The sequence below is a fragment of the Periplaneta americana genome, chromosome 7 (assembly GCF_040183065.1).
Source record: "Periplaneta americana isolate PAMFEO1 chromosome 7, P.americana_PAMFEO1_priV1, whole genome shotgun sequence".
Taxonomy (NCBI): domain Eukaryota; kingdom Metazoa; phylum Arthropoda; class Insecta; order Blattodea; family Blattidae; genus Periplaneta; species Periplaneta americana.
The window spans coordinates 11,454,372-11,475,164 of record NC_091123.1 but is presented as its reverse complement, the minus strand read 5'-3'; the positions used below and the strand labels follow the sequence as shown (position 1 = coordinate 11,475,164).

Below are 20,793 nucleotides of genomic sequence, written 5' to 3'. Positions count from 1 at the left end.
AAAACGGACTGTGACCAAAAAAACAAAAACAAAATAATATCCTTCTGCTTATTAATTACGTACACACACTTTCTTCCGTGTTAACTTTTTATCCTCCTATTCATTATTTTTGTATTATTAATAAAATAAAATATATTTTCTTATTTATCATAAAAAGAACGTGTAGGCCTACTTTACATCAGCAGATATTTGAAATTAGAAAAACATACCAAGCTGGTCACGGAGTTGTATGTAAATTACGCTATATACTTCAGAAAAACGTCGATGTATTTTACCCCGCTTAAGACATAGAAGCTGATACTTTCTTTTGTTTGTTTATTAGTGAAATATTCAAATTATACTACATATGTAAAAAAGGTCCAAGGAGATGGGTTGGCATTACAAAAATTGCTTTTTTCCTCTAATCATGTTGCAAAAACGTATAATCAAAATTTGTTTGAAAAGGCGACTGATTATCCAACAAATTTGATCCATTCCGAATTGAATGTTTTTAGAATTCACCAAATTTATAAATACTCTTTAATGAAAAATAAAAATAAAAATAGAATGAAATTTGTAGCTCAGCCACATGCTCATAATACAAGACGAAATGAAATTCTTAAATTAGTTGAACCTAAATATTTCACATCTGCTGCTTTACTACACAGTACAAATTATGGTCCACGTCTATATAATTCGATAATAAAATTTCATCCAGAATTGGCTACTTTAAGCAATGAAATTTTCAGATCCAGAATTAAAAATTTTATATGACAGACTTCCGTGTATATATATATATTATGTACCATGTATTGTAAAACAAAATTATTTCTGTCCTAAGTGTATTTTTCTATTTTATCTTGGTTACTATATCAACATGACCTGCAATAATCATACTACTAATAATAATTTAATATTAATCCATCAATCTCAACATCGTCTCTTTTTTCACTCAGTTATTACTAGTATTATTATTTACTAATTTTATTATCATCTTTATGTGAGCTTTTTTATTAAGTATTTTGTCTACAAAGTATGTATATTTATGTAACGGAACTGTCCCCGAACACGAGCTTTGCTCTTTCGGGGTATTTTAATGCAACGTTTTTATGTATATGTTATTATTAAATAAAATCTAAATCTAAAAATCTAAATTTTTCTCCGATTAATACATAGAAGCCAATACTATTTATTGATCGTTTATTAATGAAATATTCAAGTTACAGGTAAGGGCGTGGTAGTCTTCATAACAAGAAGAATAATGACAACGTACATTGTTCTTTTATACTCACTTAAAATTTTACAACAAATTAAGTATCTCATATTTTTGCCATCTGCACAAAAGAGATACTTTTCCTCCCATGCTCCTTAAAATTAAGTTTTTGCGTTTTATCTGTTTTGGAAAAGACATCGAAACATATTATCCAACACACTTGTAACATTACATGTGTACCTACGTCCGTTGCTGATAAATGTCTTTACTTATATCGAAGTGAAGGCTGTAAACAGAGGGTGGGGGTATGATGCCATGGTTACGCTTGAGTGGAGGCAGGTGCATGTGTCGCGATGGCTGTACTGGAATTGGTTCCCAAATCTGTGAATTAGTTCCCAGTTCGTCCCAGAGCTATACTCGAGTTGGTTCCAGGTTGATTTCTCCTGTGTACTGCAATTGGTTCCCGCGCTATATCAACACAGAAAACATTTCCCTTCCCATTTTATACAGACTTAGGACTGTCAACTACTGTCTACAGTAGTAGGTAGGTTAAAAATGTTTTTTGCTTGGCGGACACGCTGCGTCGAATAACTTCACAATTTTATTTCTGTACTGGTAAAAATTTGAAACAAACGTGTCGCAGGAATGCATATCTACTCAAACCTAAGGATTGAATTTTCCTCCACCAAGATTGTGCAAGATGGAACCTACAACCTTTCAGTTTGGCATTAGGGAATACGTTTCAAATTCCATTTTGGATTGCTTTTTCGAAGTCGGCATAAACGACAACTGGATTTACATATTGTTTAATTGAATTGAAGGCGTAAGTATATGACGTCTCATGTTGATCTTGTAGCAAGAAGAACACCAAAGGTACGTAATGATTATCTGTCACACCAAGCACTGTAAAAAGTTGTTTGAATAATTTAGGACACGCCTTGAATGTGCCATAAACGAAAATAGTGGTCATTCCCTTCAAAGCTTCTAAATTCGATTTACAGGAAAAAGAAATAATGTTTCTTTCGGAATCATTTATAAACAAAAACTGTTCGTTTTTATTAGTGCTGAGGTCGTACGAAGACATTAACAATAATAACTACTCTGCTACGTAATCGATTAACATCCATGTCCCAAACAGCCCGCTACAAAATCACAGCCTTGGCTATTTGAACATGGGGAACCAACTCACGTTGTTGATATTTGAACATGGGGAACCAACTCACGTTGTTGATATTTGAACATGGGGAACCAACTCACGTTGTTGATATTTGAACATGGGGAACCAACTCACGTTGTTGATATTTGAACATGGGGAACCAACTCACGTTGTTGATATTTGAACAAGGGGAACCAACTCACGTTGTTGATATTTGAACATAGGGAACCAACTCACGTTGTTGATATTTGAACATAGGGAACCAACTCACATTGTTGATATTTGAACATGGGGAACCAACTCACGTTGTTGATATTTGAACATAGGGAACCAACTCACGTTGTTGATATTTGAACATAGGGAACCAACTCACGTTGTTGATATTTGAACATAGGGAACCAACTCACGTTGTTGATATTTGAACATGGGAAACCAACTCACGTTGTTGATATTTGAACATGAGGAACCAACTCACGTTGTTGATATTTGAACATGGGGAACCAACTCACGTTGTTGATATTTGAACATAGGGAACCAACTCACGTTGTTGATATTTGAACATGGGGATCCAACTCACGTTGTTGATATTTGAACATGGGGAACCAACTCACGTTGTTGATATTTGAACATAGGGAACCAACTCACGTTGTTGATATTTGAACATGGGGAACCAACTCACGTTGTTGATATTTGAACATAGGGAACCAACTCACGTTGTTGATATTTGAACATGGGGAACCAACTCACGTTGTTGATATTTGAACATGGGGAACCAACTCACGTTGTTGATATTTGAACATGGGGAACCAAATCACGTTGTTGATATTTGAACATAGGGAACCAACTCACGTTGTTGATATTTGAACATGGGGAACCAACTCACGTTGTTGATATTTGAACATGGGGAACCAAATCACGTTGTTGATATTTGAACATAGGGAACCAACTCACGTTGTTGATATTTGAACATGGGGAACCAACTCACGTTGTTGATATTTGAACATGGGGAACCAACTCACGTTGTTGATATTTGAACATAGGGAACCAACTCACGTTGTTGATATTTGAACATGGGGAACCAACTCACGTTGTTGATATTTGAACATGGGGAACCAAATCACGTTGTTGATATTTGAACATAGGGAACCAACTCACGTTGTTGATATTTGAACATGGGGAACCAACTCACGTTGTTGATATTTGAACATGGGGAACCAACTCACGTTGTTGATATTTGAACATAGGGAACCAACTCACGTTGTTGATATTTGAACATGGGGAACCAACTCACGTTGTTGATATTTGAACATTTACGTTGTCATTATTTTTCTTCTTATGAAGACTACCACGCCCTTACCTGTAACTTGAATATTTCATTAATAAACGATCAATAAAAAGTATCGGCTTCTATGTATTAATCGGAGAAAAATACTTCGATTTTTTCGACATATGTAGTATAATTTGAATACTTCACTAATAAACAGACAAAAGAAAGTATCAGCTTCTATTATTATTATTATTATTATTATTATTATTATTATTATTATTATTATTATTATTATTATTATTATTATTTATAACAGCATAAAAATGCACTGTAAGAGCTCCTCGGTTGCGCACTTGAATACAAGCGAACTCGCGATCAAATATTTTGAGACACTCTTCTAGGTTAAGAAATATGCACGGAGTAACTACCGGTAGTGAAAGATACGGACTCTACTCATATGTAACGTAAATAATAAAGACTATATTAAAGGTTCAAATTTGAACACTGCAGATGCTTGTTTTGAGAATGATTAACTGCATGACAAATTTGAAGTTGTTTATAAAATTCAACACAAAACCTGCCAGTTGTTCTTCCTTTCAATGTTAAATGTTATGTTTATTTAACGACGCTCGCAGCAGCCGATGTTGTATCAGCGTCGCTGTTGTGCAGGAATTTTGTCTCGAGGGAGTTCTTTTACATGCCAGTAAATTTATTGACAGCCTGTCGCATTTAAGCACACTTAGACCTAAATACCAATGACCTGGCCCGGGATCGAACCCGCAACCTCTGGCATAGAAGGCCAGCGCTATACCAACTGCTCCAACAAGGCCGACTTCTCCCTTTCAAAGTACATCACGATTTGTTTCCTGTTTCCCAACACTATGTAAGCTAAAACTATTCTCAATGTCAGCTCTCCTATGCAAGTCTTACATTAATTTCTCTGTCAATATAGTCCTACATACCTGGTTGTCCCGGTCTTCCGGGTTGTCCCGGGTATCCTGGTTGGCCGGGTTGTCCTGGCTGTCCTGGGTATCCCGGTTGCCCCGGTTGTCCTGGATGTCCTGGTTGAGAAGGTTGTCCTGGTTGCCCTGGTTGTCCCGGTTGCCCTGGGTGTCCTGGCTGTCCTGGTTGACCTGGTTTACCTGGTTGTCCCGGATATCCCGGTTGTCCAGGTTGTCCTGGTTTGCCTGGTTGTCCTGGATATCCCGGTCCTCCCGGTTGTCCAGGTTGTCCTGGGTATCCTGGTTGGCCGGGTTGTCCTGGTTGGCCTGGATGTCCAGGTTGCCCAGGTTGTCCTGGGTATCCTGGCTGTCCGGGTTGTCCTGGTTGTCCTGGGTATCCTGGTTGCCCTGGTTGTCCGGGTTGTCCTGGATGTCCTGGTTGAGTAGGATGTCCTGGTTGTCCTGGATATCCCGGTCCACCGGGTTGTCCTGGATGTCCTGGTTGAGTCGGTTGGCCTGGTTGTCCTGGCTGGCCGGGTTGTCCTGGGTATCCTGGCTGTCCCGGTTGGCCTGGTTTTCCTGGTTGTCCCGGATATCCAGGCATTCCCGGTTGTCCTGGCAGACCTGGCTGTCCTGGGTATCCTGGTTGTCCTGGCTGTCCTGGTTGTCCGGGGTATCCTGGTTGTCCCGGTTGACCTGGTTTTCCTGGTTGTTGCGGATAGCCTGGTCCTCCTGGTTGTCCTGGCTGACCTGGTTGTCCAGGGTACCCTGGCTGTCCTGGTTGTCCTGGATATCCTGGTTGACCTGGTTGTCCAGGCTGTCCTGGTTTTCCTGGTTGTCCCGGATATCCCGGTCCACCAGGTTGTCCTGGTTGGGTGGGTTGTCCTGGGTATCCTGGCTGTCCTGGTTGTCCTGGCTGACCTGGTTGTCCAGGTTGTCCGGGGTACCCTGGCTGTCCCGGTTGTCCTGGTTTTCCTGGTTGTCCAGGTTGTCCAGGGTATCCTGGCTGTCCCGGTTGTCCTGGTTTTCCTGGTTGTCCCGGATATCCCGGTCCACCGGGTTGTCCTGGTTGGGTGGGTTGTCCTGGTTGTCCTGGGTATCCTGGCTGTCCGGGTTGTCCTGGATATCCAGGTTGTCCTGGCTGACCTGGTTTTCCAGGTTGTCCAGGGTACCCTGGCTGTCCCGGTTGGCCAGGATATCCCGGTCCTCCGGGTTGTACTGGTTGTCCTGGCTGTCCTGGTTTTCCTGGTTGTCCCGGATATCCCGGTTGTCCTGGCTGACCTGGTTGACCCGGTTGTCCTGGATGTCCCGGTTGACCTGAGAAGTTAATACACATGTCAGCGTTAATGCATAATATAAATATAGGCTTTATCCATGACTTGTATCTAAACTGGTACTTTATCCCAACTTGCTTAGCGGCCTAAACAATGGCTTTATTCACAGCCTGAATTAAAATGTTTCAAATCACTCTCTGTATGATTACCAACACATTAGCAACAATAAAATCCATACTTTTATTCATTTATAACTCCTTCACGAACAACACATTATATAGAAAAGGCCTACAATTTAAAATTATATTTAGATACCAATAATGAATAAAATATTGTATAGCACACGAGAGTAAACAGATTGTATGCGCTCGTGGAAATATTATTACTCTCGACTTCGCCTACAGTGCTAAACTTACCAGTCCCGGATTGAATGTAATTTTACCCTCTTAAATTACAATTTTTTGTTTCTAAATTAAATACTACAGGATCATATTATATAAATATAGAAAGCGGAGATTGAAGTAATGTAAGAATCTAGTGAATAGGAAGACATTCATTGTCCTGAATGTGTAGAAAATTGTTTACGTTTGCGCAAATTTAAATGTGTGTAGTGAAACATCTCAAAATCATTATTGATACTTGTTGTCTATCCATCCATTACCACTTGTTGCTCAGCTTCGTTTTCTGATAAATACAGGCACAAATTTTCTTGAATTTTATCGCAGCAATCGGGAATCTAAGTATTGGTTCCTAAATCGTCCTGTAACAACCAAGAGATAGTGAAATAAGTATGAAATTGTTATTGCTGCCCATTCATGATATTCAGCCTGTTGAGATAAATCGTATCATTTCTGAAGACAGTATTTTCAGTACATGAAATGTCTTCGTAGTCCAGGACTCTGAACCGTGTACTAACATTGGGATTGTCATAATTTTATACATTTTGATTTGGGTATCATGTTATAGTCATTTATTACGTACAGTTCTTCTTTGCTGCCACAGATGCGTTGCAATGTCGCTATTTTTATCCTGGTATGACCTATTCACAGCTTACTGTCCAAGGGCAGGTCTTTCGCTGCAAATCCAGCACTCTCCAATCTTTCCTATTTTCCGCATTCCCCTTCTTCTCCTCATATGATACATATATCTTAATGTCATTAATCATCTGTTTTCTTCTGTCCCGAACTCATCTCCCGTCCACCATTCCTTCCAGTGCATCCTTCAGTAGGCAGTTTCTTCTCAGCCAACGATCAAGCCAATTTAATTTCCTCTTCCTGATCAGTTTCAGCAATTTTTTTCTTCACCCACTCTTAGCAAAACAGCTTTATTTCTTACTCTGTCTACCCATTTCACACGCTTCATCCTTCTCCATATCCACACTTCAAATGCTTCTATTCATTTCTCTTCACTTCGTCGTATTGTCCATGTTTGTGCCCCATATAATGCCACACTTCACACAAAGCACTTCACTAGTCTCTTCCTTAGTTATTCTTCCAGGGGTTCGCATAACATGTTCGTTTTTCTATTAAAACGTTCCTTGGCCATTGCTATCCTCCTTTTGACTTCTTGGCAGCAGCTCATGTTACTGCTTACAGTACACCCCAAGTATTTGAAGCTGTCCACTTGCTCTACTGCCTCATTTACTTTCATTTCTTCAGTCTATGTAGCAAAATAAGAACAATTTTAGTACCGTAAAGTATGGCTATTCCGAAAAGTTTTTTTCATGCTCTATCATGCCAAAATGTAGTAATTATACACCTAGTAGCAGTCCTTTAATGCATGTCATTAAAGTACACCTATTTATTAAAGTTCAGGTTTTCGATTATTCTCGGATATGCAATCGAAAGACAACTAGCAAAACGTCACGCAGGCTGGAAATCCAATAGTGTCGCAGAAGGTTATGTTCTGTTACTATAATAATTAGCGTTAATTAATAATAATATTTAAATAAATTCAATTTTTCATCTCGTTTTTCAATGTCGAATTCAATTTCAAGGTTATATCAAGTTTACTCTCTAGGTTATATCAAGGTCGTCGACATTCGTTGCACGGAAAAAATCAATACTTTCGCGTCTGCGCACATCCCACAATTTACGAGATTGCACAAGGTCAGTTCGCTCCCCAGTCACATAAGAATAAAATGAATACCTATGAATAATTTCAAGTTAGAAATATGATCGAGCATAAAAAGTCGTATGAAACTTGCCTATAATGGTAATTAAACGTTCGTATGAAAATTATGAAACTCGCGTGACCTCGTTTCATGAACATCCTCGCGTTTTAATTACTATCATTATAGGCCCGTTGCATAATGTAGGCCTACTATTTTATTTGTCTTTTTGTTATTATAAAACTAGATTTGTTCTGAGTATTTTATTTTCATTAATTCGACCTTGGTTTGGTCTTAAGTTGCTGTTCATCAAAATATGTCGTTTTTTAACCCTTCATAGTGTCATAAAAATTATATTAATAAAAGCCTCCTGCTTGTGGCTATTCTGAAACTAGAATTTTTTAAAATACAGAATGCTTATGAAGCTATTCTAAAACTGTTTTTTTATAAATTACTTTATTCCGATTAATTTGCGGTATGATGTCATTGTTTTCTGTTTGCGGTAATAATGAATTCAAAAACAAGTTAATTTCTACAAATGGTTGTCTTACAAACTTTTATCTTAAAATATTAACGATGAAAGAGTAATGGAACACAGAAAAATTCTCTCCGGCACCGGGATTTGAACCCGGGCTTTCAGCTCTACGTTCTGACGCTTTATCCACTAAACCACACCGAACCCGGTATCGAACAGAATCGTCTCAGTTTTAAGTTCCAACTCTTGAGTTCCCTCTAGTGGCCGCCCTTTGCACTACGTCATAGATGTCTATGAACGTAGGACCGAAGTCCACACATGTGCTGAGGTGCACTCGTTATGAGTGACTAGTTGGCCGGAATCCGACGGAATAAGCGCCGTCTTAAATCACGAAGTAATTTACGCATATCATACATATTATTTTAATGTACCGAAGTACATATGATGCAGATATTTTGCGTCATCATACGATGAAAGAGTAATGGAATGCAGAAAAATTCTCTCCAGCACCGGGACTTGAACCCGGGTTTTCAGCTCTACGTGCTGATACTTTATCAACTAAGCTACGCCGGATACCCATCCCGGTGTCGGACAGAATCACAACGAGTGCACCTCAGCACATATGTGGACTTCAGTCCTACGTTCATAGACATCTATGACGTAGTGCAGAGGGCGGCCACTAGAGGGAACCCAAGAGTTGGAACTTAAACTGAGACGATTCTGTCCGACACCGGAATGGGTATCCGGTGTAGCTTAGTGGATAAAGCATCAGCACGTAGAGCTGAAAACCCCGGTTCAAATCCCGGTGCCGGAGAGAATTTTTCTCTGTTCCATTACTCTTTCATCGTATGATGACGCAGAATATCTGCATGGAAATATCATATGTACTTCGGTACATTAAAATAATATATAAAAATATTAAAACAAAACTTGGAGTTAAACAGATGTATTGGTAGATAAAACAAAATCACTATAGATAAACTTGATAGCTTTTAACTTTGCTTGAACTAACCGTATTTGTTTCCGTCACTGCAAATTAGGCACCTGAATGTAAAAAGCAAATTTAAGTTGTTTTCGCAGTGCAAACTCTGGTTCAGGTAATTTTTTTTATGTTGTCTTCTATTTTGCGCAACTACTAAATGTACATAGGCCAAATAGAAATGATCGGGACGAAATTGAAATACAAATTGTTGAGCCATTTATACCCGAACCCACGCTTTCAGAAGTCGAAATTGCGATAGAAAATCTGAAAAAGTACAAGTCTCCAGGTATCGATCAAATTCCAGCAGAATTAATACAAGAGGGCGGAAGCGCATTATATAGCGAAATTTATAAACTTGTACTTGCTATTTGGGAAAAGGAAATTGTACCAGAACAATGGAAGGAGTCCATAATTGTACCTATTTTTAAAAAGGGGGACAAAACCAACTGTGGTAACTTTCGAGGAATATCACTTTTGTTGACGTCGTACAAAATTTTGTCCAATATTCTTTTGAGAAGATTAACTCCGTACGTAGACGAAATTATTGGGGATCATCAGTGCGGTTTTCGGCGTAATAGATCGACTATTGATCAGATTTTTTGTATTCGACAGATAATGGAGAAAAAATGGGAGTATAAGGGTACAGTACATCAGTTATTCATAGATTTCAAAAAGGCATATGACTCGGTTAAGAGGGAAGTATTATATGATATTCTTATTGAATTTGGTATTCCCAAGAAACTAGTTCGATTAATTAAAATGTGTCTCAGTGAAACATACAGCAGAGTCCGTATAGGTCAGTTTCTATCTGATGCTTTTCCAATTCACTGCGGGCTAAAGCAGGGAGATGCACTATCACCTTTACTTTTTAACTTCGCGCTAGAATATGCCATTAGGAAAGTTCAGGATAACAGGCAGGGTTTGGAATTAAACGGGTTACATCAGCTTCTTGTCTATGCGGATGACGTGAATATATTAGGAGAAAATACACAAACGATTAGGGAAAACACGGAAATTTTATTTGAAGCAAGTAGAGCGATCGGTTTGGAAGTAAATCCCGAAAAGACAAAGTATATGATTATGTCTCGTGACCAGAATATTGTACGAAATGGAAATATAAACATTGGAGATTTATCCTTCGAAGAGGTGGAAAAATTCAAATATCTTGGAGCAACAGTAACAAATAAAAATGACACTCGGGAGGAAATTAAACGCAGAATAAATATGGGAAATGCGTGTTATTATTCGGTTGAGAAGCTCTTATCATCCAGTCTGCTGTCCAAAAATCTGAAAGTTAGAATTTATAAAACAGTTATATTACCGGTTCTTCTGTATGGTTGTGAAACTTGGACTCTCACTCTGAGAGAGGAACATAGGTTAAGGGTGTTTGAGAATAAGGTGCTTAGGAAAATATTTGGGGCTAAGCGGGATGAAGTTACAGGAGAATGGAGAAAGTTACACAACACAGAACTGCACGCATTGTATTCTTCACCTGACATAATTAGGAACATTAAATCCAGACGTTTGAGATGGGCAGGGCATGTAGCACGTATGGGCGAATCCAGAAATGCATATAGAGTGTTAGTTGGGAGACCGGAGGGAAAAAGACCTTTAGGGAGGCCGAGACGTAGATGGGAGGATAATATTAAAATGGATTTGAGGGAGGTGGGGTATGATGATAGAGACTGGATTAATCTTGCTCAGGATAGGGACCGCTGGCGGGCTTATGTGAGGGCGGCAATGAACCTTCGGGTTCCTTAATTGCCATTTGTAAGTAAGTAAGTAAGTAATGTCTTGCTTTTAAACTGTGCCCATATCATCACCTTGAGGGAACTAACTCATAAAATATATGGAACAAAGGCCGAATCACGTATGAACATGTAGTTGAAAAGAATGTAAACTTACGAATACTAAATGGAGTAGAGTTTGTATACAAAAAATAAATGCTACCTGCAATTCCTTACAGAGTTTCACAAAAATCTGTTATGTAGGACAAAAGTTGTTAGTTTTATATAAATGCACCCCCTATGGATGGTAGTTCCTCTTATATAACCGTAAATATAGTTTGTACACAAAAAAATGTATGCTACCTGTACCTTCCGTATAATGTTTCATAAAAATCTGTTATATAGGAGTAGAGTTATTAATTTCATTTAAAACCACTCGTATATAAAAGAGTAAATGTAATCAGTACTTCCACACAAAAATATAGCCTATGCTATCTATGGTATCTTCTTTTGTGTTGTTTGTATTTCATGTATACAGGGTGTTAAAAAAGTTTTCAATATTTTAGGAGGTGATAGTATGCATCAAAACAAGAAACAAATGTCTAATAAACATGGGTCCTACAACACATACTTTCTGAGATCTAAACACCTGTTCATAGGAGGTGCTCAATGTGACGTCCATTTATGACAATGCATTATTCTGCCCCACAATACAGCAAGCTACTAGATAATCATACCGCAGTTGACACCCCTGGCATGGAATATTGTTACGTCGCAAGGAATACTGAAAAGAAAAGTTTGGTTGCGGATATGAGCGGGGTGTTGTGAATTTTCATAATCAGCATGTGTGGGTTGATGAAAATTCCCATGTACTACTACTACTACTACTATCTGTAATTCTGTACAAAATTTTGTAAAAATCTAGTATATAGGAGAGAAATTACTGATTTTGTCGGAATGTACCCCCAATGAAGGGTATAGTTTCGCTTATACAAACTTAACCAGAGTTTGAACACAAAAATACATGCCACCTGTAACTCCTGCGCGAAGTTTCATAAAAAGTTTGTTATATAGGAGACAAGTTATTAATTTTATTTAAATGCAACGCTAGAAAGGGGTTGTTCCTCTTACACAATCGTAATCAGGGGTTTTCCCGAAAAGTATATTATGTTACTTGTAACCCCTATAGATAGTTTCATAAAAATTCGCTACAATGGAGAGACGTTATTAATTTTATTTGATACCACCCATTATAAGAAGTAGATCCTCTTACACAAACGTAATTAGAGTTTCTACACAAAAAATATTTGGTACCTATAAAGTGTGTACAAAGTTTTATAACAATCTGTTAGAATACAGAGAAGTTATTAATTTTTGTCCAGCTAGATTTGTGCTTTTGAAAACTGTGCAGAGAGTGATAATTTTAATGTTTATTGATTAATTCCATTGATATATTTCTATTGTGTGTTATTATTATTCATTTCTGTAACCCTCTGGTTAAGTTGAAGAGGAGAAATTACTGCATAAGCAATGCATTATTATTATTATTATTATTATTATTATTATTATTATTATTATTATTATTATTATTATTATTATTATTATTATTATTATTATTAAAAGAAATGCTTCCACAAAATACTTAAATATACAGTTTTAATTTCGAAAGTTCCCGAATTAAATAACTATTTATTTTAATAAAATTTTATTTAAATAAAAATGACGGCATGGGGGAAAAGTTAAAAGAAGTTTTCATAGCATTTTAGGTTCCACCCATTCATCCCCCAACGTCACCCTCTGCAATTTAAATTTATGCCCCTATATTATGACATTCAAATTTGAAAGAGTATTTCATTCTTTTCCTATCTCGTTTATTTGGTTCACGTCTTTTGTTTCTTTTTTTCCGTCATCTGGCTGCTGAAATACAACGAAACAAAATTTCCCTGTACTTTCACTAAGAAACATGAGAAGTTCAAAACTAATTAATATACACATATTCAACCCACCTGGTTGGCCAGGTTGTCCTGGGTATCCCGGTCCCCCAGGTTGTCCAGGTTGCCCTGGCTGGCCGGGTTGGCCTGGTTGCATTGGTTGTCCTGGGTATCCCGGTTGTCCGGGCTGGCTTGGATGTCCTGGATATCCAGGTTGCCCTGGTTTACCGGGTTGTCCAGGTTGTCCTGGATATCCTGGTCCTCCCGGCTGTCCCGGTTGACCTGGTTTGCCGGGTTGTCCCGGTTGTCCTGGATATCCTGGTCCTCCTGGCTGTCCTGGTTGGCCTGGATGTCCTGGTTGTCCTGGATGTCCTGGTTGTCCTGGGTATCCTGGTTGACTTGGCTGTCCTGGTTGTCCTGGGTATCCTGGTTGGCCTGGTTTACCGGGTTGTCCAGGCTGACCTGGTTGTCCTGGATATCCTGGTCCCCCTGGTTGGCCTGGTTGTCCTGGGTATCCCGGCTGGCCGGGTTGGGTTGGTTGCCCTGGCAGTCCGGGTTGACCTGGTTTGCCGGGTTGTCCAGGTTGTCCTGGGTATCCTGGTCCTCCTGGCTGTCCTGGTTGGCCTGGTTGCCCTGGGTATCCCGGTTGACCTGGTTCACCGGGTTGTCCTGGTTGACTTGGCTGTCCTGGTTGTCCTGGGTATCCTGGCTGACCTGGTTTGCCGGGTTGTCCAGGTTGTCCTGGGTATCCTGGTCCTCCTGGCTGTCCTGGTTGGCCTGGTTGTCCTGGATATCCCGGTTGGCCTGGTTTACCGGGCTGCCCTGGTTGTCCTGGGTATCCCGGTCCTCCGGGTTGGCCTGGGTATCCCGGCTGTCCTGGTTTTCCTGGTTGTCCTGGCTGTCCAGGTTGTCCTGGATATCCCGGTTCTCCTGGTTTACCGGGCTGGCCTGGTTGTCCTGGATAGCCTGGCCCTCCTGGTTGTTCTGGATATCCAGGCTGACCTGGTTTACCGGGTTGTCCTGGGTATCCTGGTTGTCCTGGCTGCCCTGGTTGGCCTGGTTGTCCTGGGTATCCCGGTTGGCCAGGTTGTTGTGGGTGACCCGGTTGTCCTGGTTGTCCTGGGTATCCCGGTTGGCCTGGTTTACCGGGTTGTCCAGGCTGGCCTGGCTGTCCTGGATATCCTGGTCCCCCTGGTTGTCCTGGTTGACCTGGTTGTCCTGGGTATCCCGGCTGACCCGGTTGGCTTGGTTGTCCAGGATATCCGGGTTGACCTGGTTTGCCGGGCTGTCCCGGTTGTCCTGGATACCCAGGTCCTCCTGGCTGTCCTGGTTGGCCTGGTTGTCCTGGGTATCCCGGTTGACCTGGCTTTCCAGGTTGTCCTGGCTGTCCTGGTTGTCCTGGGTATCCTGGCTGACCTGGTTTACCGGGTTGTCCAGGCTGACCTGGTTGTCCTGGGAATCCTGGACCTCCGGGTTGGCCTGGTTGTCCTGGGTATCCCGGCTGACCGGGTTGGCTTGGTTGTCCTGGATATCCGGGTTGGCCTGGTTTACCGGGTTGTCCCGGTTGTCCTGGATATCCTGGTCCTCCTGGCTGTCCTGGTTGGCCTGGGTATCCCGGTTGACCTGGCTTACTGGGTTGTCCTGGGTATCCTGGCTGGCCTGGTTTACCGGGTTGTCCAGGCTGACCAGGTTGTCCTGGATATCCTGGTCCTCCGGGCTGGCTTGGTTGTCCTGGGTATCCCGGCTGACCGGGTTGGCTTGGTTGTCCTGGCTGTCCGGGATGACCTGGTTTGCCGGGTTGTCCAGGTTGTCCTGGGTATCCTGGTCCTCCTGGCTGTCCTGGTTGGCCTGGTTGTCCTGGGTATCCCGGTTGACCTGGTTTACCGGGTTGTCCTGGTTGACTTGGCTGTCCTGGGTATCCTGGCTGACCTGGTTTACCGGGTTGTCCAGGCTGACCTGGTTGTCCTGGGTATCCTGGTCCTCCGGGTTGGCCTGGTTGTCCTGGGTATCCCGGCTGACCGGGTTGGCTTGGTTGTCCCGGATATCCCGGTTGCCCTGGCTTACCAGGTTGTCCTGGTTGTCCTGGTCCACCTGGTTGACCTGGTTGTCCTGGGTATCCTGGTTGACCGGGTTGGCTTGGTTTTCCTGGGTATCCTGGTTGCCCTGGTTTAATGGGTTGTCCTGGATATCCTGGTCCTCCTGGTTGTCCTGGGTATCCCGGTTGACCTGGTTTTCCGGGTTGTCCAGGTTGTCCTGGGTGACTGGGCTGTCCTGGGTACCCTGGTCCTCCGGGTTGTACAGGATATCCCGGTTGTTCAGGCTGCCCTGTAATTTTCATAACAGTCTTTAGTCATTAGAAAACTTAGTGTTTTGTGTTATACGCTCTGATGTATATTACACTTCATGTGATCTCCCTTCTTTCCTGAATTTCTTTTAAAAATTAAAGTTTGCGTTGTATTGTTTTTTTTTCTTGTCATTGATTAGTTTCAGTTATTCCACTAATTTTTACAGTCCCTACTTCTTGTCTTATTTCATTTCTTTGTCACACGTTCTGTTACTCTTGTTCTTTTAGTTGTGTTAAATTTTAATTATAGGTTGTGCGAAATGTATGTTGCCAACTCTTCTCTAAGAAAGTTTGACTGGTTAGTATTTACTCTTTGTGTACTATGTTAACTTAAAGAAGAAATTTGTGACTTGCCCGACCATGTACGTTAAGACAACATACAAAAGATTAAGATGCAGTATCGTCTACAGGTTTTAGACTCAGTATGAAGAACAGAATGATGATGATGATGATGATGATGATGATGATGATGATGATGATGATAATGATGATGATGATGGCGATGACGACATTGATTGTGATTATGATGATGATGATGATGATGATGATGATGATGATGATGATGAAGGTGATGATGACGACGACATTGATTATCATTATACTTAAGGTTATTTGTTCTATATTGTTACAATTTTAATTAATTTACTTCTGAAAATTTCTCCTAAACTTCTACTATAAATATTTTCGATGGACAAAATAATTATTTACGATACAAGTGTTAAAATAATATTTTATTTTGTAGGGATGTTTGCGAAACAAGATCGCAGACCAAGTAGGCCTACAGCAATCCTACGAACAAAATAAAATAATTGTAGTAATGTATGTGGTACACTATTTTTTAGACAATCTTTCGTGCTGGTATGAAGAAAATTTCCTCGATATACCCTGTGATGAATTTCCTAAAATGGTAATGCTGAAACTTTACCAACAGTAACCTCGCTAGAGGTTTTGATTTATCTACAAAAATTCATAATTCGAGTGGGATTTAATTGACTGTTACATGATTAAAAGAAAGTATATAAAAATTAGAAGGAATAAAGTATTCTAATACAATAAAATATTAATTGACCTACTGAAATTCTATTCCACTAATGTTAGCTTCACCAAAACGTTTGAACGGAGCCGCTTTTTTCAGTTTACTATCTTTGCGATAAACAAATGACGATAGCAAAATATGTTTTATAGTACCGTAAAGAATTTGCAATTTGAAATGTTGGCAAACAAAGAAACAAATGTAGGTAGGTGATAAAAACAAAAGAAATTTTATAAAGATTAAAAGAAATAAAGTACTCTAATAAAATAAAATAGGTATTAATTTACTTACTAAAACAATTATATTTCACTAATGCTAAGTTCACCAAAACGTTTAAACGGAGCCGCCATTTTCAGTTCACTATCTATGCGGGAAATAAACGACGATCGCAAAGTATGTTTTATAGTACCGTAAAGAATTTGCAGTTTGAAGTATTGGCAAACAAAGAAACAAATGCTAGGGAATGATAAAAACGAACAAATGCTAGGGAAGAAATAAAACGAACAAATGTTAGGGAAGAAATAAAACGAACAAATGCTAGGGAAGAAATAAAACGAACAAATGCTAGGGAAGAAATAAAACGAACAAATGCTAGGGAAGAAATAAAATAAAACAATTGCTGGGGAACTGATGAAATTGTAGCGATAAACAGCAATGATTGGTTGAAACACATTCTTTCGTACCGTTTTATTGGTTAAAAGTTGTATGATATAGCAAAAGTATAATAGTAACATTAAAATCAAGCTGTGATATAGCTCAGTGGTAGGGCATTCTACTATAGATAGAGAAATTCGGATGCTTAATAATTTGTATAATTAAATCTATTAATTTCTAATCGTTTCGTGTAGTTTTCAATAAAATAGTTGTTGCAGCAATTTATTAAATTGTGTTTGAAACATAAAATTTATTAGCATGTTATTTTTTGACACAGTTCAAGGAGTGATCCCCCTTGTACTTTACGATTTATTGCAATGTTACTGTGAAATTGTTCAGGACAAATTGGATCTCACAAATTCGGCAGAACTTTAAAATTAAATGAGTGCAGTAACAATTCTAGGTATTGCATAAACTGCCAGCATAAAGTAAAAAAGTTGATCTATGGCGTATTGCTTCTGCTAGAATCATCATTCGTCCCTAATTTTTTCAAGATGGAAATGAGAGAATTATTATTGTGAATGGTGAAATATATTAGAAAATGTTATAGACTTTATTCACAGAAACACTAAACAGGGATGGCATTTGTTTTCAAAAAGACAGGGCTACGGCCTATACTGCCAGGGACACACCGCGGTTGTTGAGAATTTTTCTCCACCCCGATTTATATTAAAACGGTTTTACGATATCAACTAGCTGGCTCGATTCCCAAACGTTATAGCTGCTGATCTTTTTTTGTCTGTGGGGATACCTTAAAGAAAGAGTATTTCAAACCAGACCAAACTTTATCTAGGATTTGAAGAACAGAGTACAGACAAAAGATCCAGGTTTATTGCAACGTGTCTTAAACAATCTCCAGGTCAGTCCTCAACTGAAAGGATAACTTGAAATGTGTAATTTTCGAAAATAATAACATACCAATAAATTGCATTGTTCAAGCTATGCAGGGTGTTTCCGAGGTGGTGTTACAAACTTTCAGGGATGTCGAAGGGCACATGTATCAATTTGAGATAAGGAACCCTGGTGCGGAAATGACCGAGTCGAAAGTTACAAGCAAAAATAATTGTGTGGAAATGAAATAACTTTATTCCTCTGTACACCTTATATATGTGTATTTATCTGTACATCTTACACATACTGTATTCATCTGACTTTGTTTACGTTGTCTACTTACAGTATTCCATTCAGTGCGCTGTCTGAGGGGTGGGGAGAGGAAACTACACTAAAGCAATGCAGATAGCGTAATGTGTAACGGACATGGTCGGTCTTGATATGCACGTCTGTAGACAGCAGTGTATGTGCACAAGTTGCAGTGTCCAGTCGATCAGTCCTAGTGAAATGGAGGAGTACACGAGAGCGGAATAAGCAGACCTGATTTTCGAATACGGATGAGCCAATGGGAACAGTAGACAAGTTCACAGATTGAATCGGGCTAAGTACCCACGTAGGAGACATCCGGCCCATACCATTTTTCCACGACTGTTCCAAAGGTAAAGGGAAGGAGGACACGTATTGCCAAATTACATTTCCATTTCCACACAATTATTTTTGCTTATAACTTTCGACTCAGTCATTTCCGGACCATGGTTCCTTATCTCAAATTGATGCATGTGCTCTTCGCCATCATCCCTGAAAGTTTGTAACACCACCTCGGAAACACACCTTATACTGTGATATTTTGATAGTTTAAAACTTTATAGTCACGTTAGGATATCATGCTGAAATGTGTAATCACCAATTGCCGGGCCCAGTGTTTTTACATAATACTCAATTGTCATTGATTTATATTTAGAGCTTAATTGTGATAGAATAGATATAGAATAAAATTTTACAGGAATTCATCGGCCTATGTGGAAAGTGTTCTCAAATCGTTTCAATTAATTATACACAATTTTCACAAATTACAAGGCAATCGTACCTGGACCGCCGGGACCTCCTGGTGTGCCTGGCCTAGTAGGATATCCTGGTCCTGATGGACCTCCTGGATATGCAGGGCCTCCTGGTCCACCTGGGCCTCCTGGACCTCCCGGACCTCCTGGTCCTCCGGGTGTGCCAGGTGTTCCTGGTCTTCCTGGTGTGCCTGGTCCTGTAGGATAACCTCCTGGTCCAGATGGACCTCCTGGATATGCAGGGCCACCTGGTCCTCCTGGACCTCCCGGACCTCCTGGTCCTCCGGGTGTGCCGGGTGCTCCAGGCCTTCCTGGTGTGCCTGGTCCTGTAGGATAACCTCCTGGTCCAGATGGACCTCCTGGATATGCAGGGCCTCCTGGTCCTCCTGGACCTCCCGGACCTCCTGGTCCTCCGGATGTGCCAGGTGTTCCTGGTCTTCCTGGTGTGCCTGGTCCTGTAGGATAACCTCCCGGTCCTGATGGACCTCCTGGATATGCAGGGCCTCCTGGTCCTCCTGGACCTCCCGGACCTCCTGGTCCTCCGGGTGTGCCAGGTGTTCCTGGTCTTCCTGGTGTGCCTGGTCCTGTAGGATAACCTCCCGGTCCTGATGGACCTCCTGGATATGGAGGGCCTCCTGGTCCACCTGGGCCTCCTGGACCTCCCGGACCTCCTGGTCCTCCGGGTGTGCCGGGTGCTCCTGGCCTTCCTGGTGTGCCTGGTCCTGTAGGATAACCTCCCGGTCCTGATGGACCTCCTGGATATTGAGGGCCTCCGGGTCCACCTGGGCCTCCAGGACCTCCTGGACCTCCTGGTCCTCCGGGTGTGCCAGGTGCTCCTGGCCTTCCTGGTGTGCCTGGTCCTGTAGGATAACCTCCCGGTCCAGATGGACCTCCTGGATATGGGGGACCTCCCGGTCCACCTGGGCCTCCTGGACCTCCCGGACCTCCTGGTCCTCCGGGTGTCCCGGGTGCTCCTGGCCTTCCTGGTGTGCCTGGTCCTGTAGGATAACCTCCCGGTCCAGATGGACCTCCTGGATATGGGGGACCTCCCGGTCCACCTGGGCCTCCTGGACCTCCCGGACCTCCTGGTCCTCCGGGTGTCCCGGGTGCTCCTGGCCTTCCTGGTGTGCCTGGTCCTGTAGGATAACCTCCCGGTCCTGATGGACCTCCTGGATATGGAGGGCCTCCCGGACCTCCCGGACCTCCTGGTCCTCCGGGTGTGCCGGGTGCTCCTGGCCTTCCTGGTGTGCCTGGTCCTGTAGGATAACCTCCTGGTCCTGCTGGACCTCCTGGTCCTCCTGGTCCTCCAGGACCTCCTGGGTAACCAGGTGTGCCGGGTGTGCCGGGTGTGCCAGGTGTCCCTGGTGTTCCTATGAAAATCAATAAGGCTTTGGTACTAACATATTTAGACATTTTATATTAATATAAAATTCAGTATCCCTCTCTCATGAAAAATCATATATTCACAGTGTCCTTTATTCTATAGCCTCCGTTTTCCCATGAATAATGGTGCAAACCGCAGATCGTTGCGATAAATAGGGACGCACTGTGGCTACTTCCATCATTGACTTCTAGCAGAATGTGGTGCCCACAAGTGGCGAGGTAACACGTTAAAGTAAAGAGTGTCCAACATGCCCGACTGTCCAACAGACTCTAGTTTACCCTATGTTTTTTACACTAAAATTGGCAAAACTTCATTTCTCACACTAGTTTATTAAACCGTGTCGGACTGTAAAGAAAACAACTTTCGCAATGTCCATATTTTATATGTTGTGCAATATTATACTATTGTGAAATTTTAATTTACCTACCGGTACC

At 41.2% G+C, this 20,793-nt stretch overlaps 1 protein-coding gene across 10 annotated transcripts in view; it reads right to left on the bottom strand.

Annotated features, from left to right (window-relative positions):
* Positions 1–20,793, bottom strand: part of LOC138702916 (collagen alpha-2(IV) chain-like) — a 157,129-nt gene that overhangs the window by 14,562 nt on the left and 121,774 nt on the right. For 7 of the 10 annotated variants that reach the window (XM_069830310.1, XM_069830313.1, XM_069830312.1 and 4 more), the window contains exons 5-7: positions 19,005–20,345; positions 13,131–15,380; positions 4,578–5,873 (exon numbers count right to left, since the gene is read on the bottom strand). In XM_069830310.1, the coding sequence (XP_069686411.1) occupies positions 4,578–5,873; positions 13,131–15,380; positions 19,005–20,345 (4,887 nt within the window). The remainder of the gene's footprint in view (positions 1–4,577; positions 5,874–13,130; positions 15,381–19,004; positions 20,346–20,793) is intronic. The other 3 variants (XM_069830317.1, XM_069830318.1, XM_069830311.1) reach the window with 3 other exon arrangements.